The following is a 23711-nucleotide window of genomic DNA, read 5'->3' as shown; positions in this document are numbered from 1 at the left end:
GAAAGGAGAGTGAAGAAAGGAAAGAAAAGTGAAAGAAGGAAAGAAGAGTGGAAGAAGGAAAGATGAGTGGAAGAAGGAAAGAAGAGTGAAAGAGAAAAAGAGAGTGAAAATATTGAAAAAAGGAGATAAAAATGGAGTGAAGAAGAGAGATTGAGTGTGAGAGAAAGTAGACTGAGAGGGATAGAGAGAAAGATGGAGAGATGGAGAGAAAAAAAGTAGAGAATGGAAGGTGTCTTAATGTTCCTAGTTACAGTTAAATTGAGAGGGACATGCACCATTACAGTTGGTTGCCAACCGCCATTAAAAAACTATAAGAAGAAGAAGAAGAAGAGGTTCCTTTGATTTGGTGCAGCTGTCAGTGAAGCACAGGTGCAAGCCAGTTTAAAGACCCTATTATGATGTCATAATGGCCCAATGTAAGTCAATGGGAAAATTTCGATTCGTTTTTATTTAATATCTTAAAAAGTATAAAGTTTAGAAAAGTGAAAAATACATAGCATAAGTGTCCTTTACAAGACCTACGCGACAAAGTTTGAATTAAGTTTCTACGTTAAGCGGTTCGGGCTGAATTAATCGCAGAAAAAGGTAACAAGAATAAGAAGAAGAAGAAGAAGAAGAAGAAGCCTAGGAATAACAATACAGGGCATTTCATGCACTGTAAGAAGAAGAAGAAGAAGAAGCCTAGGAATAACAATACAGGGCATTTCATGCACTGCAATTACTGCATGCCTAAGCATTTCTGTTTCTTTATTTATGTATTTATGTTTTTGCCAACACTGCAGAAACAATGGTAATGTCAAGCATCGCAGATTAGTTGAAACATGACACTTAAGCCTGGCAGTTGCATAAATAATTTCATATCGTGAATACTGAAACCACTGTTAAGGTAGTGTAAGTCTACTTCATATTACATAACCTCAGAATGTTATACCCTTTTGACGATATAATACGGAACATCAAGAAATCAAGTTGCTGCCTTTTTTTAAACGGGAAAACCTCATTGTTATGTCTTATTGCGCTTTCCGTAGAAAGACCTTTCGAAAACAACATGGCGATTTACTGAGGAGCCACGCTGATACACGAACTGGATAAATAAAACAAGTTCCCTCCTAATCGACAATTCATTCTTCGACATCATGTCTGCTCGAAATAATAACAAGTTACCAACAAATCTCCCGCAACTGCAGAATCTTATAAAAAGAGATCCACAGTCATACACAGAAGAGGTGAGTAACTTTTAGAACGAAAACTTAGCTTACTCACGAGGATAGCTAAAGTTAGCCTAGATATCATAGCTAGTAAACATAGTTTGAAATGTAAACAGTGGTATAACTTTGATAAGCACGCAAGTCACATTGGTTACATTAAACCTAAATATACCAGTCTTCATGTTAGTAGTAATTGCCACGACTATCTCTTCAGTTCTTACAACAGTATCGACACTACCAGTCGAATGTCCAGATCTTCAAACATCAGCCAGATAAAGCCAACAAGGAGCTGGCGGATCTAGCAATGTTCCTCGCTCAGGTAAAGAATTCTTTATCGCAAATAAAAAAAAAGCTTCTATGACCAGCGTACTTGCCTAATATGACAACAGTAGTTAACGTTACATTTAACATTGCTTTCCACAGGTTGCACATTGCTATAAGGAACAGTTGGCTAATTTCCCTCAGGACTTGACAGAGCTACTCTTAAGTCATCATACAGTCTTGGAACCTGATCTGCGAATGGTATGAGCAGCAGAAACTGTCAATCTTTATATACATTAAGGACAATATCCGTATTTGCCAATTCAATTGTGTACACAACTCTACTGTTATGGGAAAACTATATTTGTCATTTGCATGTCATTTGCTCCTAATTATTAATTTGTCTATATGCCTTTTGCTTCTCAGACTTTCTGCAAAGCCTTGATCTTACTGAGGAACAAAGACTTGATCAATCCCACTAGTCTCCTGGAACTGTTCTTTGAGCTGCTGCGCTGTCATGATAAACTTCTCAGAAAGGTGTGCATTAACTACAAGGAGGGTGTTATTGATACAATGCGTATTGTGTAATTTTGACTGAGGTACAGCAATATGAAAAGGATTCGTCAATTTCATTCTTACCTCATATGCTACCCCCTGTGTCTTAAATGTCTTATCTCCACAGTCCCGTAAATTGCTTTAGTTGCATAGAATTGTTATCTGAAATAGCGGATATTTAATTCTGATCCAAGTCACCATCTTTTCCGCCTAAATGTATTTGTACCTGTTGAAGACTTTGTTTACTGTTTCTTCAGACATTGTACACACACATTGTGACAGATATCAAGAACATCAATGCAAAGCACAAGAACAACAAATTGAACACAGTAAGTGTAAAAATCACTGCCCTCTTTGTTGAAATCCAAATTATTCATGTCGCTTAATGTGCTAGATTGATTTCTTTGTGTCCCTCAACTCAGACTCTGCAGAACTTCATGTACAGTATGCTGAGAGATAGTAACCCCATTGCTGCTAAAATATCTCTGGATGTGATGACCGAGCTCTACAAAAGAAATATATGGTGAGTCTGGTAGTCTTCATCCATTGTTCAGTAAAAAGAATGTCCTTGAAAATGGTCTGTTTTGTTACTTTGAAATATACATTTGGTTTGACTTATGTTTGTATTGCCTTGATTTTAGGAATGATACCAAAACTGTTAACGTCATAACAACAGCCTGTTTCTCCAAAGTCACAAAGGTAGGCAAAGAGTTACTTGTTGTGCTTTTGTCCTTGTTATTATTAATATAATCTTGTTTTTATTGTCTTACCCTTGATTGTTTGCAAGATTTTGATTTCCTCCCTTTTATCCTCAGATCTGTGTTGGTGGACTAAAGTTCTTTTTGGGTAAAGATGAAGATGAGAAGAAGGACAGCGAATCTGAATCAGAGGTATCGTATAAGCGACCCTTGAAGAGCTGAAAGCTGTATTACTTGCTCTGAGTTGTCTAATTCAGATTCTTGCTTCTAGAATGAGGGACCAACAGCAAGAGACCTTATGATTCGGTACCACACAGGAAGGAAAACATCTAAAAACAAGAAGAAGATGGAGAAATCCATGAAAGTCCTCAAGGTACACAGAGGACTAGAATTATTTGTTTCATATGTACTGAGTGTGCATGAGCTTGGGGATTACATGTGGCTTGATTGACAGATTGACTTGATTGACAGCTTCTGAAGGATACATGTATGATACCCGGAGATGGCGTCATTTGGGAATCTTTCTTTCCTGACATGCCTACTTATTATCTTGCTTTTATTTAACAGAAACATAAAAAGAAGAAACGAGTGGAAGTCTTCAATTTCTCAGCCATCCATCTCATCCATGACCCTCAAGGTGATTAAACTTGTCCTTGTAGTGAAGCCACGTCATTTTTATATACTGAAAATATCTCCTAAAATGTTTTTCTTATCGTTCCATCTCTCCAGATTTTTCAGAGAAACTTCTCAAACAGCTGGAAGCCTCCAAGGAGCGCTTTGAGGTTAAGATCATGATGATGGAACTATTATCCAGACTAGTGGGAATTCATGAGGTAAGCAAACTCAAATCTGGACCAGAGAACTAGGCTGTAACTGTGTGTCAGCAGTGGGTTGTGTTATGGGGTTAGGGTAGAGAGCTAGGCTGTAACTGTGTGTCAGCAGTGGGTTGTGTTATGGGGTTAGGGTAGAGAGCTAGGCTGTAACTGTGTGTCAGCAGTGGGTTGTGTTATGGGGTTAGGGTAGAGAACTAGGCTGTAGTTGTGTGTCAGCAGTGGGTTGTGTTATGGAGATAGGGTTAGGGTAGAGAACTAGGCTGTAACTGTGTGTCAGCAGTGGGTTGTGTTATGGGGTTAGCTGTAGTGGTATTAAGTGCTGAAAGAGCCAGTGTGGCCAGAGAAAAATGGATCAAGCAATAGAACAAGAGGAGGTTCATTGTCAGAAATAACATCACGTTAGTGATCTAGTTGGCTTTTGCCTATGACTAAGACAATTCCTGTGTGAAATTAATTTTACATTAACGTTCAGTCATTTAGCAGACACTTTTATCCAAAGTGACTTACAAGGATGTATATACATTTTACATCTACACTGATGGCACACTGCGCATCAGGAGCAATTAGGAGTACAGTGTCTTGCTCAAGGATGCTTTGACAATGAGGAATCGAACTAGCAACCTTCTGATTTCTGTACCACTGTCGCAAGATCCCGGTGGGACTTAATTGTAATATTGCTGAATTCTACAGCAAAAATGTGTAGTTTCACACCTTCGCAACAAAGAAGAACATGCATCTTAGCTAGGTTGTTTGGAGCTGTTGGTACCAGGTAAAAACAAATTATGTGTTCTTTGTCTTTCCACAGCTTCTCCTCCTCAACTATTATCCATTTCTCCAGCGCTTTCTCCAGCCTCACCAGAGAGGTAAGAGTTTTAAGCACTTTGAAATCCTGACCTAACTCCCACTTTGTTAGTACATGAAAATTTAATATGATTGAATATATTAATTTATCTATTTCACGAGTCAGTTTATCTAAAAAGACCAAAACTGCAGTGTATTTCTTTATTGCTTTCTAATGCTAGTTTGTACTCTTTCTGTCTTCAGAGGTGACAAAGATCCTGTTGTGTGCAGCACAGTCAGCCCACCAGCTGGTGCCTCCTGAGGTAAAGAATGCATTATTTTAAACCCCTACCCTGCATGACACAGTGACTTTAAGTAAGGGATAATGTATTGTCCGGAGGTCATTAGCCAAAAATAAATCCCGACGGGGCGAACAACACCCCGACGCGCAGACTAATGACCGACGGACAATACATTATCCCGCTTATTATACGGTTACTTGCCAAAAACGATAGAAGACATTCCTCCAACATACCTCTTTTTAATGATTTAGTTGCCGTTTCATGAGTCCCGTTTAGAAATAAATAGTTATTCAAGCAAATAGAACTTTGAAGTTTCAGGTGTTGCATAGCAACCCATTACTTGCTGACTTCAAATTACCATGAGTCTGTTACGTTAAAATTACCGGACTTCTTGCGGAATGATATGAAAGATGTGAATTAGAAGCACAAAACCCGTTGCCAAGGACAGCGGTCATTATCTTTTCGCAGCGGTCTGTTAGCAGGAATTAATGTATGGAAGAACGTTGGGATGGCCCATTCAAATCAACGGTACTTTTTGGAACATTCTGAAGAGCCGTTTAATAAATTGTTGTCTTCAATGCCTTCATTGGAGCTTTAACTTGGTAATACAGCGCACTTGAGAAATGGAATTTGTAAAGTGAGCAATTGTTGTTTCTCCTCCGCAGGTCATGGAGTCCGTGGTCATGACCATTGCCAATAACTTTGTCACAGACCGAAATTCAGGCGAAGTCATGACCGTGGGGTAGGTGACTGTTGTTGCAGTTGTTTATAACTAACTGTTGTTGCAATTTGGTTTATACTCATGAACATATTAGTTATTAGTAGTTGTAGCAGTTATAACTTATGTTAGTAATTATTAACAAATTTCTATCTCAGAATTATTGGCAAAGTGCATACATTATAGTGCAGTAGTATTTAAAGTGTGGCGGTACAGGTTGTTAGGTCAGTCCTCAATATCGGGACAACCCCTCATGTAAAAAGCATGCTTTTCGCTCATAAATGCAGATATTGACTCCCTCCGTTTCTGGTTTACAGCATTAATGCCATCAGGGAAGTGGTGGCCCGCTGTCCCCTGTCCATGAATGAGGACCTGCTCCAGGACCTGACTATGTACAGAACACACAAAGACAAGAGTATGTCAGCCCAGTTCTAGTTCCAAAGACAAGAGTGTGCTACCACAGTTCTAGTTCCAAATCACACAAAGACAAGAGTGTGTCAGCCCAGTTCTAGTTCCAAATCACACAAAGACAAGAGTATGTCAGCCCAGTTCTAGTTCCAAATCACGCAAAGACAAGAGTATGTCAGCACAGTTCTAGTTCCAAATCACACAAAAACAAAAGCGTTTACCAGCACAGTTCTAGTTCCAAATCACACAAAAACAAAAGCGTATACCAGCACAGTTCTAGTTCCAAATCACACAAAAACAAAAGCTTATACCAGCACAGTTCTAGTTCAAAATCACACAAAGACATCAGGATGCCAGCACAGTTCTAGTTCCAAATCACACAAATACAACAGTATGCCAGCACAGTTATACTTCCACTGTTCCACCTGAGCACAGATGCTACAGTATTTCAACTAAAGAGCTTGTCATGTGATTTTAAATATAATTTTTTTTGGATTTTCCCCTGCTGTTCAGATGTGGTGATGTCAGCTAAGGGTTTGATTCAACTTTTCAGAAGTCTGAATCCACACATGCTTCACAGGAAAGATCGGGTGAGTAGATCATGGAAAGCGTTTTTATTTTCCGCATACACCTGTCTCTAGACTCCGAGGTGGCACTTTCACTTACGACTGAACTTGTACCTGGTCCCTTTCAGAGGCAACTCATATCTCAAAGTTATATTAAAGTCATCACCATGTAATGTGATTGGGATATATAGCCCATTGTTACATGCGTTTCATGCCTGGTGTTTGTTGTTCATTTTGAGCGGTCATTTGGTTTATCGAGCAAACTGCAGTCCAGAGGGAAAAGTTGTTGTTGTTGAATGTGGAATTCTGGTCTTGAAAATTGTGTTTTGTGGTCTTAGGGGAAACCCACAGAATCGTCCTCTGAGGCCCACATACAGAATTATGGTGAAATGGGGGCAAAGGACTACATTCCGGGCGCAGAGGTTCTGGATGAGGAGAATAAGGAGGAAGACGAGTGGGAGGGTATGAATCTTGTTTTTCTGGTCAAAATGCATGAAGCTGTCAGGCAAAAAAATCCGCTGCAGTATCATATTGTGTGGAGCATTAAATAGCGGTTTATCTTCTGAAGGGTGGGAAAGTGCCAGTGAGGAGGAAGGGGATGACGATGGAGAATGGATTGATGTCCATCACTCATCAGATGAAGGACAAACTGAGATGGTAAGCTTGTTATAGGATGTTAAACGTGTGTGTGTGTGTGTGGTGTGTGTGTGTGTGTGTGTGTCTCTTTGCTCATGTTCTTATCTGTGTTGGATCAGGCGGAAAAGCTCCAGACCATTCCAGTAGAGGACAGAAAGGCCAAAGCAACAGCAGTCAGCGGAAGCCGACTCCTCACACAGGAGGACTTCAAAAAGATCCGTCTCGCACAGATGGCCAAGGAGCTCAACGCTGCTCCTGGCAAAGGCCAGAAGAGGAAAGTTGTGGAGATTGATGAAGAAGAAGAGGGAAGGTAAGACCACTACCTGAGGATTGTGTTGTGATCTTGTGATGGTGCACCCTTTGTCTGTGTGGATTAAGTGGGAACACACTTTGTCAGTATTTTCTATCCTTCAATAGTCTGCCTTTTTTATGTGATTCTTCTGTCTAGTACATTGTTGGAAATTATTTCAAGGAGATCCTGAAACTGTAGTGCAGTCTGTTAACTGTAGTCTTCTCTTCACAGTGGGGAGTTGATCTCAATAAAAGCTATTGAAAAGCTGCACAAGAAACCTAAAGATGACAAGGAACAACGACTAGCTGGAGCTATGGTAAGTGTACATATGTCCATTCATCATATTTAAGGAGGAAACGGTTTCTTTTTGAAGGTGTGAAGCTGCATTCCAAATGACATAAAGTCAGACATGGCATATTGTCCGCTGTTATGTCGTTAATAAAGTGTTCTGTCTTCCTTGCAGGCTGGCCGAACAGACAAAAAAGATTTTCTGAAGAAAAGGACCAAGCTGAATCCATTTGCTAGCACTAGCAACAAGGAGAAGAAAAGGTCTAAGAACTTCATGATGATGAGGCACAGTCAGAACGTTCGAACCAAGGGCAAACGCTCCTTCAGAGACAAACAAGTGAGAAACTCCCCTTGGCAATTCCCCTTTCATTGGCCTAACATCAGTGCTTTAAGTGTCTGTCTGTCTCTGTCTGTCTGTCTGTCTGTCTGTCTGGTCTGGTCTGGTCTGGTCTGGTCTGGTCTGTCTGGTCTGTCTTGTCTGTCTGTGTGTACGGTTAGTAATTTTTATTGGTAAAGTGACTAATGCAATACATGCTCGTATATAAAATTTTAAGTAATACATCTTTTGTGTTATTTAATGTTCGGTATACTGACGTTGTTCCACTTTGCAGATTGCCCTGAGAGATTCTCTGCTGAAGAAGCGAAAGTACAAGTAACTGTCAACACATCAGCCAGCAGCCTTCTCTTGTGCATCGTGTTGAATGGCCTGTCCTCCGTTCATCTGATTGAGAGGGATGTTCCTCTATTCCTGCGTACGTTGATAGTTATCTGTACAGATATGTCACATACCGCCATTAAAATCATTTTAGCCTACTCTGTATTTTGTTGTTGTTACCCACTTGTGATTTAAGATGTCCAATGTACTAGTTCAGATTTAGAGTTCAGATAAAGATGTATCCATACGTTTTACAGTAAGGTAATTTTATTTATATAGCACATTTCAATTACATAAGGCAATTCAATGTGTCTTCCATAAGTTAGAGCAGAAGGAACATCCAAAGCAAAGTTAAAAGTAAAGAGATGAAAATATTATTAAAAGGTGGTAGAGGAGATAATTAACAGAACAAACAAAGTCCATAAAATCAAATAAAAACATAATTAAAAGAATGTACAAAGTACATAAAATTAAAACATTGTGGGAGTATCTGTGTGTGTGTGTGTGTGTGTGTATCTTTTGGACCACGAACTAGAGAATCGATAGGTCATAGCCCATAGGTATTGACCATTAGCCCGAGACATCACTTCCATATTAGCAATGACTAGGTCTTCTTCCAGAATAACAGTGCATTATAACAGTCATAGATAAAACTTAATAAAGAGATTTTAAATGTAAATACAAAATAAGTGTAATAACCTGTTCCCATAAAGTAATGACTTGAGCACAAGATGAAAAGTATCTCCTCACAGGACTTGGTTCCAGAAGATAATTCAAAATAACTTGTTTAAAAGAAATCTTATGTTCAGAAAAGATAGCTTAACAATGAGTGTAGTGATTAATGATAATATGTAACATTTGTCAAATAAGACTGGTTTATCCCAAATGCTGAAGGAACCAGAAAAGAGAATATTGTAGGCATACTGGGTCCCAATTTGCTAATTCAAGTTTATTTACATCCAGTAGCCAAATATTTTTAACATTAGTTTCACATAGGCCTAAATGGCCATTGTTATAGTGCCATGTTTTCTAGAACGATGACTTTCAATGTGACGTAGACTTGACTGCTTCGTCTTGATATTGTGATGAGTTAGGGCTATCTCTCCCCGATTATAACGCTGTCACTCATTGCCATCAGTTTGGCCTTCGCTTGATCAAATGACGCTGAGAGATATCCAGGTATGTTTTATTCTGTACAGAAATGTTTTTGATATTTCAGTTACTGGCTCGCCACCATTAATCTGATTTAGCAACTCAACGTGCGTAGTATTTTCCCATGTATATAAGATGTTAAATATGACCTAATTGGTGTGTTTTACGCATTGTAGGAAGCATACAGGTATAATTTGCAGGCTCCCCTCTTGTGGCGTCAGTATAAATATGACTCTTCGTTCAATCCAAACAAATACAAGTAAGCTGCAGAACACCGAATATGTATACCTTTTTTACATGGATGAATTGATTATATAATTTCATAGCAGTGTGCAATAGGCTACTACATGAAGGCCAAGAGTAATTTCTAGTGTCTGCATACTCTTCAGGAGGAAGCTGTATGACGCTATACAATTCTCTGGTTTGTTCCTGATCAAGAGGAGGGAATTCCAAAATGCTCCGCCTTTCGCGCATGAGATTACCTTGTTTGACATTGGAAGGCTCCACCATGTACAGACCAAATACTCATCAAAACCAAGTCTCACAATCAGGTTAGATGACAATATTCTTTACTTAATCATGTGTTTTTTACCCTTAGTGCATGCATGGGCAACTTTCGTTTCCAAAGCGAAGTTGGTTGTTGGTAGAATATGTATGTTAATTTGTCAACCACAACAATTTTTTGCGATATTTCCCAATTACTCTGTTTTTAAAATACATATAAGTATCTGTTTGTCTGCCTTCAGGAGTTTTCTTAAACTTGATCACATTTATATGCACGCAAGAGTGCACGAAAATAAGCATTGCAAAAGGCTCTTTTGCTCATCACGCAGTCTTCTAGTAAGCTGATGAGTTACGTGTCTGTCTGTATGTAATATTTCAGTGAAGTGAGTCATGGGGAGTCTGCAAGTGACGAGAACATTTCACAGAAGCCTGAGCTAAGCTTCCACAGTCAGACTGTGGAGGACAGACGCTTCTGTCGATCCCCTGGATACTCCAGAAAAACTTCTTTCTAGAAGTAGTATTAGATGTTCTCCAAACTGCCATGATTCTCTCAATAAAACCAAAAAATACATGTTTTGTTATGTTATGTCCGATGATTCAAAACCAAGTCTCACAATCAGGTTAGATGACAATTTTCTTTTAATCATGTGTTTTTTACCCTTAGCCTATGTGCATGCATGGGCATCTTTCGTTTCCAAAGCGAAGTGGTTGTTGGTGGAATATGTAAGTTAATTTGTCAACCACAACAATTTTTTGCGATATTTCCCAATTACTCTGTTTTTAAAATGCATATACAGTGGGGGAAATAAGTATTTGAACCCCTGCCGATTTTGCAAGTTTGGCCACTCGCAAAGAAATGTGTGATCTAGAATTGTGATGGTATAGGTGTATTTAACAGTGAGAAACAGAATATAAAAAACTGCATTTTATAAGATTTATGACTTTATTTGTGTAACGAAGTTAAAAATGTATTATTTTGTTTGCATTTATTTAATGAAATGTAACCACATTCTGATTTGATTATTCCTTTCTTTTCTATCTTGTATATATTAAATGTTGATAATAGAAACACACTGAATATTTTAATCTGTACTGTCCCTTTAAGAGACTTGGTTTAGTCCGTAGGTAACCCCGTTTACTCTTATTCTTGTAAGAGTCTAGAGCAGGGGTCTTCAACAGGGGGTCCGCGGAGGTACTGCAGGGGGGTCGCGAAATCTTTGGTTAAAGGCACCCAGTGCAACTTTCGAGGCTTAAAAATAAACATTACATTTCTAGTCTTTTTTACAGGTAGTAAGTTTCAATAGCTCCATACCATTACATACCGACATTCAAGCAGCAAAGATGAGACGTCGTTGTGTGGTGAGAACTGATAGAAAATCGATAACAACAACAATCGCCGCCATTTTCTTTATATTTTGTAACCTACAATAAATAAAGCAGGCTTCCAGTCAATGGAAAAATGGCTTCTCCCCACCGGCGATTGTTGTTGTTTACGATTTTCTATCAGTTCTCACCACACAACGACGTCTCATCTTTGCTCCTTGAATGTCGATATGTAATGGTATGGAGTTATTGAAACTTACTACATGTAAAAAAGACTAGAAATGTAATGTTTATTTTTCATTGAATGTTTACATAAAGTTGCACTGGGTGCCTTTAATAAGACAATTTTTTTTTATATTTCTAAAAAAAAAATAATAATTCTCCCACAAATTGAAATGTCTTCCGAATCAGAATTGTATTTATTCCCTTTAAATTTACATTAGCATGAATCGAACATATTGTAGCGAACGTATACATTGATTGAGAAGACGTTATCTTTCAGTCCAATCGACACATTCAGCTACCCACAGGAGCTCTCTCAAGCTTGGCTTCTAGTGATGTGTCGTTCGTGAACGATTTGTTCATTTTGAAACGTTGATCCAAAGACGGTCGGGAGGTGAACGATTAGGTCATCTGCCGGATACAAGTATTTGGATCATTTTTCACGTGATCCTTACAACGACTCGAGAGTAACGAGTCCTCTCAAAAAAAGATTCGTTCTTTTTCTCGTTCATGACCGCGCATCGGGACAACTGGGACTGTTGCATTGGCTAAGCCAAGGAAACAGAAATGATTTGTTGAATGCAGGTCACGTGAAAAATGATCCAAAGACCCGTATCCGAGAGACCCAGTCGGAAAAAGAACGAATCATTTCTGTTTCCTCTAGCTGACTGTACTGAGCCTATGCAGGTCACGTGGAAAAGGATCCAACGACCCATATCCGGCAGATGAACGAATCATAGATCCAAAGACACGGTTGTCAAAAGAACGAATCATTGAACGAAAGACACGTTTGGCAAAAGAACGAAACATTGAACGAAAGACCGATATCCGGCAAAAGAACGAATCATTGAACGAAAGACCAATATCCGGCAGATGAAAGAATCATAGATCCAAAGACACGGTTGGCGAAAGAACGAATCATTGACCCAAAGACACGTTTGGCAAAAGAACGAAACATTGAACGAAAGACTGATATCCGGCAAAAGAACGAATCATTGAACAAAAGACCGATATCCGGCAGATGAACGAAACGTTGGTCCAAAGACGGTCGGGAGGTGAACGATTGGGTCATCTGCCGGATACAAGTATTTGGATCATTTTTCACGTGATCTGCATAGGCTCAGCATGGGAAGCTAGAGAAAACCGAAATGTTTCGTTCATTTTGACTGGGTCTTCGGATACGGGGCTCTGGATATTTTTTCACGTAACCTGCTCAGACTTATTAACCTCGTTCACTTTCGAGTGTCTATGTTTAGTAAGACGTGAATGATATTCGTTCACAAGATATAATTACAGGTTTAGTTATTTAAACTTTTTAAAACTTTACTTACAGTTCAGTGCAGCGTAATTGTTTGCCGTGATAATTAAATGCTTATGTGATAATAAATGACCATTTCATCCAAACTTTCATATTATATTATTTGAATGCAGGAATTAGTATACGTGTTTGTAGTGGACGTATTTACGCCAGTGAATTGGCTATAACATTTAAAAATGTTGAGTAGCACCCCCAAGCCCCCCCCCCCCCCCCCCCCCCCCCCCCCCCCGTTGAAATGAACGAATGACTCGAAAAAAGATTCGTTCATTTTACTGAACGAGATTCAAAGATTCGAGTCGGTAAAATGATCCGAACTTCCCATCACTATTGGCTTCACCGGTTCACTCACAGCACCTTTCATGCAAATACGACAGCACAGGCACTAGCCAATAAGATCGCGTTTCTGCTCAAGTCTAAAGAGCGCGAAGATCAAAAATCAAAGATTGCGGACCAAACTCCATAGCTGGTCTTGTTTGTACCTATAAATTGGTGGTTTGACATACAAAATAAATACAGAGAAATAGACACTGTACAAGGTCAAAAAACGTTAATTGTCAGTCAAGAGTTATTGAAAAGAAGATACATCTTACTAATGTGGGAGGATGTGTGCCCTCAACAGATGCTTGAGGATTCACTGTCCCTTTTTTATGTATGATGAAATAAAAACATACAGTACTGTGCAAAAGTTTTAGGCAGCTGTGAAAAAACGCTGTAAACTAAGAATGCTTTCAAAAATGGAAGTGTTAACAGTTTATTTTCATCAATTCTTCATAAATTAACAAAATGCAGTGAAGGAACAGAAGAAAATTCTAAATTAAATCATTATTTGGTGTGACCACCCTTTGCCTTCAAAATAGCATCAATTCTTCCAGATACACTTGCGCAGTTTTTGAAGGAACTCGGCTGGTAAATTGTTCCAAACATCTTGGAGAACTAACCACAGATCTTCTGTGGATGTAGGCTTCCTAAAATTCTTCTGTCTCTTCATGTAAACCCAGACAGACTCGATGATGTAGAGATCAGGGCTCTGTGGGGGTCATACCATCACTTGCAGGACTTTCTGTTCTTCTTTAAGCTGAAGATAGTTGTTATTGACATTGGCTGTATGTTTGGGGTTATGTTCCTGCTGCAGAATACATTTGTAGCCAATCATACGCCTCCCTGATGGTATTGCATGATGGATTAGTATCTGCCTGTAGTTCTCAGCATTGAGGACACCATTCATCCTGACCAAATCTCCAACTCCACTTGCAGAAATGCAGCCCCAAACTGGAAAGGAACCTCTTCCATGCTTCTCTGTTGCCTGCAGACACTCATTATTGTACCTCTCTCCAGCCCTTCGGCGAACAAACTGCCTTCTTCTACAGCCAAATATTTCTAATTTTGACTTATCAGTCCAGAGCACCTTCTGCCATGTTTCTGCACCCCAGTTTCTATGTTTTCGTGCTTAGTTCAGTCACTTGGCCTTGTTTCCTTGTCGGGGTAGAGCTTTTTGGCTGCAACTCTTCCATGAAGACCACTTCTAGCCAGACTTCCCCGGACAGTAAATGTCTGTACCTGAGTACCACTGGTTTCTGCGAGTTCTGAGCTGATGCCACTGCTTGAAATCTTCCGATTTCAAAGGTAAATAAGCTTGATGTGTTTTTCATCAGCTGCATTAAGTTTCCTTGGCTGACCACTGCGTCTACGATCCTCAACGTCTTCTTCAAAAGAGCTTGAACTGCACATTTTGAAACCCCTGTCTGCTTTGAAATCTTTGTCTGGGAGAGACCCTGCTGATGCAGTATAACTACGTTGTGTCTTGTTGCTGTGCTCAGTCTTACCATGTAAATGGATAAAAAATAAACATTTATTGTTTACATTTTTCAAAGCATTCTTAGTTCATAGCATTTTTTCACACCTGCCTAAAACTTTTGCACAGTACTGTATCTGTGAATTATTTTAATAAGTTGTTATTAATTGTTGGCTCAGAGTTGTTTGCAAGATGTATGTTTATAAATGGCAGTGGCACGGCCACCCTGTACCTTTCATGTTGTTAAATGTTAAATTAAATTCAATGTTAAAAAATGTTAAGTTAAATTCGTTGTTCAAAAAATTAAAATGTTAATGAATATATTAACCTTTGTATTAGTTGAATAGCTTAGTATTGAATACACAATAACAGGGTAGCTATGTTTATTTGGCACTATACTTTATTATAAACAAAATTTTATGCAATTTATATAGTAGGGGGTCCCTGCTCATCTCACGTTGTAGACCCCTGGTCTAGAGCCTGCAGTTGCTAAACTGAACGGAGGAAGCTAATGTCTAGCCTATGGATTAATAACCTGTTATTGATTGTCTCGTGTTTACAGGTATGTTGAATTCAGTGTATGTTAATGTATGTGTATGTTAATATATTGTTTTCTCTTTTGTTGTTCAAATGTGTGAATTGTTTATGCTATATTGAGTCTTATTCTTGTAAGAGTCTAGAGCCTGCAGTTGCTAAACTGAACGGAGGAAGCTAATGTCTAGCCTATGGATTAATAACCTGTTATTGATTGTCTCGTGTTTACAGGTATGTTGAATTCAGTGTATGTTAATGTATGTGTATATTAATGTATTGTTTTCTCTTTTGTTGTTCAAATGTGTGAATTGTTTATGCTATATTGAGTCTTATTCTTGTAAGAGTCTAGAGCCTGCAGTTGCTAAACTGAACAGAGGAAGCTAATGTCTAGCCTATGGATTAATAACCTGTTATTGATTGTCTCGTGTTTACAGCCTACAGGAATAATAAACACACACAAAAATCAGTTCTTGGCCGTTTTATTGAAGACAACATGAACACAACGCAGAACCCCGTTACATTTGCATTTGATGCAAAAAATAAGTATTTGAACCCCTAGCAAAACATGACTTAGTACTTGGTGGAATGACCCTTGTTGGCAAGCACAGACGTCAGACATTTCTTGTAGTTGATCACCAGGTTTACACACATCTCAGGAGGGATTTTGGTCCACTCCTCTTTGCAGATCCTCTCCAAATCCTTAAGGTTGCGTTTCAATGGGAGGGAATGAGGGAATGAGGTTCAAGCCCAATATTCCACGTTACATGGCCCCATCCATAGTCCCCTCGATGCGGTGGAGTCGTCCTGTACCCTTGGCAGAGAAACAGCCCAAAGCTTAATGTTTCCACCACCATGCCTGACGGTGGGGATGGTGTCATATTCAGCATTCTTCCCCCTCCAAATGCGGCAAGTCTAGTTGATGCCAAAGAGCTTGATTTTGGTCTCATCTGAACACATCCTGTCTCCCAATCCTCCTTAGAATCATTCAAGTGTTCATGGGCAAACTTCAGATAGCCCTGTACATGTACTTCCTTGAGCAGGGGGACCTTGCGAATGCTGCAGTACTTCGAAGAATTACGGCGTAGTGTGTTGCCAATGGTTTTCTTGGTGACTGTGGTCCCAGCTGCCTTGAGATCATTCACAAGCTCCCCCTGTGTAGTTCTGGGGTTATTCTGCACCTTTCGAATGATCACTGATACCACATGAGGGGATATCTTGCATGGAGCCCCAGACCTAGAGCGGGTGACAGTTGTTTGGTGTTGCTTCCATTTATGAATAATCGCACCAATAGTTATCTGCTTCTCACCAAGCTGCTTGCCAATGGTTTTGTAGTCCATTCCAGCCTTGTGCAGGTCTACAATCTTATCTCTGATGTCCTTGGACAACTCTTTGGTCTTGCCCATGGTGGTGAGGTTGAAGGTGTGAAGTATGATTCTTTGGACAGGTTTCTTTTATACAGGTCACCAGTTGAGATCAGGTGTACCTTGTTAGACCTAATGAGGACTAATCTGTGTGCTTCTTGGGCACATAACTGGCCATTGCGAGCCAGAATTCTTGCTGTTTGCTTTGGGGTTCAAATACTTATTTTTTGCATCAAATGCAAATAAAGTCATAAATCTTGTAAAATGCAGTTTTCTGGATTTTTTTGTTGATATTCTGTTTCTCACTGTTAAAACACACCTACCATTACAATTCTAGATTACACATTTCTTTGCAAGTGGCCAAACTTGCGAAATCGGCAGGGGGTCAAATACTTATTTTCCCCATTGTAAGTGTCTGTTTGTCTGCCTTCAGGAGTTTTCTTAAACTTGATCACATTTATATGCACGCAAGAATGCACGAAAATAAACATTGCAAAAGGCTCTTTTGCTCATCATGCAGTCTTCTAGTAAGCTGATGAGTTACGTGTCTCATGGGGAGTCTGCAAGTGACGAGAACATTTCACAGAAGCCTGAGCTAAGCTTCCACACTCAGACTGTGGAGGACAGACGCTTCTGTCGATCCCCTGGATACTCCAGAAAAACTTCTTTATGTAACCGGCAGAACTGCGGTCCTGTTCTCAAGCAGCCACCGTAGCTCGGGTCCGGCTCTGCCACGCCCCTGAGTAGCACTCCGGGGCTGTTCATTACTTAGCTAAAGTGCTGCGCCTATAACCAGCTCACTCTTTGTTGCCACCACCTAAAATGACCGATTTAGGGTGCTTTCAATTAAAGCAGTGGTGTAAGAACAGTTTGTAACATATATTAATGTGTGATACATCATTTTAGCTAAAAGTATTGAGTACAACACAGCACACAGTTTTTTAATTTTTAAAATATATATTTTTAATAAAAATATATTTTATGCAAATGTATATTAATTATGTGCATACATTATGTACAATTTCTCATCTGAAGAGCAAAGTATACATTTTTATTAAAAAATGTCAACGTCAAATCAAAGCATAATCAATCAGCCATATCACTCTAAAATTTCAGCTTGATCTGAGCAAAACCTCAAATGTTACAGCCCAATATCTGGCGTCCTCCACATTATGAAAGGCACCAAGTGGCGTAGACACATAGCAGAGCCAAGACCTTACTACCACTAGGTAACATAGAAGTATTAGATGTTCTCCAAACTGCCATGATTCTCTCAATAAAACCAAAAAATACATGTTTTGTTATGTTATGTCCGATGATTAATAATTGTAACAGAGCTGCACACCAGTGAGGAATGCTGACAACATGTGTTATTAACTGAGGTTTAACGACAAAAAAGCTTATGTGAAAAATGCACTATCAAACAAAGGTGTCTAGACTTGTTAACTATTTACTCTGACTAGTTGCCCAGCGCTTCTGGAGGACAAACTTGAGTTGAAACATGAGTTACTTTAGCTCATAACTATTTTCATTTTGCATCAAACCACCATGCAACTGACCTCACTTGAAAATAAGAAATAACTGTCAAATTGACGGTGCTTGTTTTGCCAACCTTTTATAGCATCATCATAGCTTCTGCATTAGGCCCCAATAATGTGTTAATAATGCTCAGTTAACATACCACAGACGGCTATATGTTTCTTTTATAATGATATGGTGATTGTTTAAAAGGATTTAACCTATACTTTATTAATAATATATAATACAATTAATTTGTCATTGTCTTTTCCCTGTATTTTTAAAAAGAAAGTAAAGAGTTAACATTTGTGTTGAACTGTCAGCTCACTAGCATGCCTCAAATATGCATAAGCTGCTTAGCTCCAACAATGGTTACAGAAACTGTTTTGGTCATTCAGATGTTTTTTTTTTTAGGAGGTGAGTTGAGTGGGAGGGTTTAGTACTAGACATAACAGTGTAGCAGTGTAGCACTCTTTTCACTTTGTCTCTGTCCTTCCTCTGTACACATCATGTTAAATAGCAGCCTCATAGAAGTGGGCCATGTGTCTAATACAACTCTAGATGGCCTTGGCACGACCCTCCACCAGGCACTGAACGTAATCCTCACCATTTTGTTGGCTCTGGTAGTATTTGCCCTTGGCTGCACTGTGGAGATAGGTAAGCTGTGGACCCATGTACGCCGACCATGGGGCGTCTTGATTGGGATTTTATGCCAGTTTGGCATCATGCCGCTCACTGCTTTCCTGCTGGCCCAGGCTTTCGCTGTCAGACCACTGCAGGCTGTAGCCATTCTTATCATGGGCTGCTGTCCTGGGGGCACCATTTCAAACATAATCACCTACTGGATCGATGGAGACATGGACCTCAGGTTTGTGTGAGCATGTGTGAGCGTGTGTTTGTTTTCTCACAAGTGGAGGGTGGTACATTCTAAATGTTGATTTCAAAATATAGGAGTGCAAAAATACTTTTGACTTAAATTACTGTTGTCCCACCCTGTTGTGTGAAAAGGTCTCAGGAAATGTTTGATAGATATTCAGCTTCATGTTAAGATTAGTCTCTGAATTTGAACATTTATATGGTATTATTATACATATGGTATTGGTGGTTACGACACACAGACCTACCACACAACCGTATCATCGTATTTACATTATAGAATCAGAACTATGCTCTGTTGATCCGGAGTTGTATATAAGGATATTTCTTCAACTTGGCTCAATTCTATTTCTGGAATTCTAGTTCTTCTTATCAGCCCTTGCTTATACACAAACACAGAAGGTACACTATTAAATACATTGGTACATTGATAAAATGTTATTGCCACACTACAATGATGGTGGTATTCTGTTTATCATAGGAAGCTCAGTCCAGTAAGGAGGGGGGAGATGGGAGGAGAAAATAAATAAATAGAAAAGGACAGGTCAGCAGGAGTCTGATAGCAGAAGGGAACAAGCTGTTATTAAGGTGTGTTGTTCCAGCTCGCATGGATCTGCGATCAAAAAAGTCATGGCTTGGATGGGAGTCTCTGATTATCTTCTTTGCACGATTTAAGAAGTGCGCATCATACAAGGAGAGGACTGATGAAAGGCCAAAACCATTAATGTTGGAGGCTGGGGACCACTCTCTCTAGTTTCTTCTTTTTGCAACTGTCAGAACTTCCATACCAGACAGTGATTGATGCAGTGATAATATTTTCTATGATGGCTTTATAGAAGAGCACCAAAAGGTGTCTGTTCCAATGAAACTTTTTCAGTTGTCTGAGGAAACACGGTCTTTGTTGGGCTTTTTTGATGGGTGGGTGGTGTTAATATCCCATTTCATATTTTGGCTCATGTAAGAGCTCAGATATTTAAAGGAGTCTGTAAGGGTTATGGGCTGGTCAAACATATTAACTTAGGCTTTGGTGTTAGGCCTCCTTCTCAAGTCCACTTCTATTTCCTCCTTGTTGTACTGAGACTCACACACACATATACATACTTGATTAGTCAGTGTCATATTTCCCTATGAGCAAAAGGGTTGACATTCTTTGAAAGAGGTCTGTTGAATTGTTGAACCCTGTGTTGAATGTCATCATCAAAAGACTCTACTTGACAATAATTTGAATGGCCATTTTAGAAAGGGGCACTAAACAGTAATGAGCACTGCTGTCACTCACCAAAGCAAACAGAGTGAATCACTTCGGCAGTTGGGTGATCTATAATCTAGGTGGGAAACGAAGCAGGAAAGTAAATTCTGTCCCTCTGTTCTCGAAAAGCATCACCATGACAAGTGTTTCCACGGTGATTGGGATGGGAATGATGCCACTGTGCCTCCTTGTTTACTCCCGCTCCTGGGTGGAGACTGGCAGCATCAGGATTCCCTACTCCAATATAGGTGAGTAGTTCAGATGGTGCCACATCTGACCATGGGTTCACAGGGCTAATTTAATTTGGCCTGATGGTGATTCAAATCAATGATAAAGGGGGGGGGGGGGGGGGGGGGGGGGGGGTAAAGGCTAAAAAGCCCATAAATAAATCTTAAATAAAAAACAATGTTATTGTAATGCAAAGTAGTCTTAATTTAGTATTATATGTCCATTGATTTTTCAATCAACTCAATTTAGCGTTGTGTTCTTTATTTTGTGTTAAAGAATCTAATATCCCATTTGTTCTCAGGTATTACTCTGATTAGTCTAGTTGTCCCTGTGGCCGCTGGTGTCTTTGTTAATTACAAGTGGCCAAAAGCAGCAAAGATCATTTTGAGGGTAATGGTTTCTTCTCTTCATGTAATCATATACTGCATTACGGGAGAGTGGGGTATGTTGTCACACTTTTCAGGCTTTCTCACAATGACTACAAATGAAACATCATAATGGCCAAACTGTTGTACCAAATGAAAGCCCTAAGTCTTGGGCACATATTCATTCATTGTATTGCTACATGCAGTATGGTCCATTTGCTACATCTCACACATTGAACCCGAGTCTCCTTTGGCTGGCTGTTTTAAAATAGTTCCATCCAGACAAGACAGAAACACTTGTTCTCATCTGATGATGAGTTGTTTGTGGTATAATGTAATGTTTAATGTTACTTTCCTGCCCTCCATTTCTTTCCCAAACTTGACTTGACCTTAGACCTCCTTCCCTTTCTGCACTGGCCTTTTTTCTGCCCACATAGGAGGGTTTTTTGAAATGCTGCACTACTGTGCACTTATCCACAGTAAAGGTCTGCTGACCAGTTGCACTACTGTGCACTAAACCACAGTAAAGGTCCGCTGACCAGTGTCAGTTCCAGTTCAAGGGAGAACAAACCTGCCAGGTCTTTAAATAGTCAGCACAACACATTCGACAGCTTGCTCCTGGTCACTGGAGCAACTTGCCCCACACTCACTATTTAACTAATAAGAGCTAAATCCCAAGGCGTATTCAACAAGACTATAGTAAAAGCATGACAGCACACACTAGTAACAGAGTCTTCTCATAGAAAAGTTAAAACTAAATGTGCCGAAAACGTTTTATTACGTGAAATGTGGTATGCCATCATTTTGCAAAAGGAAAAGTTGGAATATTGCTCCCAGCTCAGTTTCAAGTAGAGAAGATGTTGACTCTGGCAGTCACACCATGTCACTATTTCAGTGTTGGAGAAACTGCCACCCGCTCTCCCCCACTGTTGCTATAGTACTGAGATTTGTCATAAAAGACACTGACTAGAATACCTTGCATAAACTAATGAAGATAAACTAATTTCTCTCTCTGTTGGTTTTGGCAGGTAGGCACAGCAGTGGGCTGTTTGTTGCTGCTGATAGTGGGCATTGCCAGCGCTCTGCTGTACCCTGGCTCGTGGAACACAGATGCATCTATTGTGATCGTCGGGGTTATTTTCCCCATGATCGGCTGCACTGCTGGTTTCACCATTTCTATTATAATGCGGCAGTCATGGCAAAGGTGAGAGAATTTCTTACTGTGTAATACTGTACGTATTTTCCTGTCATATGGGTTTGGCCCTAGTCAATAAATGCTTAGAGTAAGAAACAAGGTGGATATAACTATAAGCTTTCAGGACAAGAGTTCACTTTATATTGTATGTTTCTCACCCTCCATATACAACTTGAAATAACCACTATGTTGATTGCAGGGGTGGTTAATCTTATCAGCAAACTCCCAGTCAAGCAGCTGCACTTATACTCACCGTGCATCTGAGTAGCATACTGATTATTCACACCAAACTTAGGTTCCAACATAATATGTGTCTGTACACACATCAACATAAGAATGTCTACCTCAGGACACTCATACTGGGTGTGTTTGTGGTCTACATTATTATTTCTATGCACCTCACATCCCAGTAGGCGAGAGATCAAGGTTTTACATACCAGAACAGAATTAGTTTGGTCATTTTCCCCCTGACCTACATATTTTGTTTTCCAAATCCCTCTGTTTAATGAAAGTATGGCAGTTGTGTGACCTTTAACCTTTTCTGTTGACAGATGCCGGACAATTGCCTTGGAGACCGGAGCCCAGAATGTTCAGATCTGCACAACGGTGCTCCAGCTCTCCTTCAGACCTGAGGAGCTGGTGCACATGTTCACGTTCCCCCTCCTCTACGGCTCCTCTCAGCTCATCTTTTGTCTTCTTCTTGTAACAGGTGAGAACTGCATCTACACAGCCATAGCTTTTGGAACATATTATATGTGCCCCATCTATCAGCTTGGCGCAGTGTATTGAAGATGTCTTGCAGGGTGGTCTTACAGGAGAGGTACAGGTTAACATTTGTCAGTATTATTAATATTTTTAATACCAGTGCGTTTTTTTAATGTTCAGGTTCTGCCAGTGCAACTCACAATACTGTGTACAATACCAAAAGCAAGTCATGCCTGTTATGTTGTGAAGCTCATTGCTCTCCTGTGTCAGTTTATCAGATATACAAGCGGATTGCCACAAGCAGGTCGGATGAGTCGGTCTCACCTGACCAGGCCCTTCAGAGCTGCCCAAGTGTCAACACTGGACAGGGTGAAGTCAACATAGGTTTTGAGCATGATACACCTGTGCAATCCTCAGCGAAAGAGACTTAGAAGTCGGTTGACTATTAGAGTAATACTCTAATGCCTTTGTATTATGTACTTTAACTGTGCTTTTACTGTATTTTTACGTTAACTTGTTATGTTGATATGGTGTTGTAACCTTTTTCGTCTAAACTTGATTAATTGAACGATAACTTTTGGGTATGACCTCAAGTTCTTTTCATGTCTGCTTTTGTAACTAACGAGGCACTGTATTCATTGTAGCAAAACGTGAAAGGATACTTGATAATACAATGACAAGAATTTGCAATCAGTATCTGATCAGTATGAGACACACAGCCTTATGAGAAACCTTTTCCTTCTGCTAAAGTTAGAGGACGCAGTGTAAGAGGAATAGCAACCACATCGAAACTGGAAGTTATAACTCGTGCTTGACTCGTGCTGGTGTTAAGCAGACACTAAAAGTCCAAGGCGATTACAAAACATAATATATAACAACATTCATTATCATTTTTTATTTATTATTTTGGTATTATTGTTGTACACCATTCCTTTTTTTTTAAACAAATACATTTTATTTAAATAAATACATTCCAAGTGATGTCTCCTATTTTTTTAACAAGAGAAACAAAAATACTGCTGTCTCAGTAGAGATGTTGTCATGTCACCTATTAAAGTTCCTTGCGTAACCCTTACCTTGCACTGAGTTTCTCCCAGAGAGTTTGGGGAGGGTAAGGTGCAATGATGTCTCTGTTGTGTGCTGAGGAGGTGTGTTTGTGCTGGTGTTTG

General features: G+C 39.6%; 2 protein-coding genes across 2 annotated transcripts; both read left to right on the top strand.

Moving 5' to 3' along the window:
• Positions 1-1053: 1053 nt before the first annotated feature.
• Positions 1054-8359, top strand: sdad1 (SDA1 domain containing 1). The gene is made up of 22 exons (XM_080847098.1): positions 1054-1226; positions 1423-1527; positions 1632-1730; positions 1896-2006; positions 2282-2353; positions 2447-2547; positions 2666-2723; positions 2840-2914; positions 2994-3095; positions 3290-3359; positions 3452-3555; positions 4361-4418; positions 4600-4658; positions 5303-5379; positions 5673-5770; positions 6277-6353; positions 6668-6791; positions 6898-6986; positions 7085-7275; positions 7489-7573; positions 7721-7882; positions 8157-8359. The coding sequence occupies exons 1-22, from the start codon at positions 1137-1139 to the stop codon at positions 8199-8201; spliced, it is 2052 nt and encodes a 683-aa protein (XP_080703224.1). The 5' UTR covers positions 1054-1136; the 3' UTR covers positions 8202-8359.
• A 10074-nt stretch (positions 8360-18433) lies between these two features.
• Positions 18434-22973, top strand: LOC308372251 (sodium-dependent organic anion transporter-like; the record flags this gene model as incomplete). The annotated part of the gene is made up of 6 exons (XM_080847393.1): positions 18434-18792; positions 20179-20297; positions 20579-20667; positions 21671-21846; positions 22389-22546; positions 22813-22973. 6 exons carry the CDS (start codon positions 18434-18436, stop codon positions 22971-22973), a joined length of 1062 nt encoding a protein of 353 aa, XP_080703519.1.
• Positions 22974-23711: the final 738 nt, after the last annotated feature.

Source organism: Sprattus sprattus (assembly GCF_963457725.1).
Source record: "Sprattus sprattus genome assembly, chromosome: 11".
Lineage (NCBI taxonomy): Eukaryota > Metazoa > Chordata > Actinopteri > Clupeiformes > Clupeidae > Sprattus > Sprattus sprattus.
This window is presented reverse-complemented; position numbering and strand designations above follow the sequence as displayed.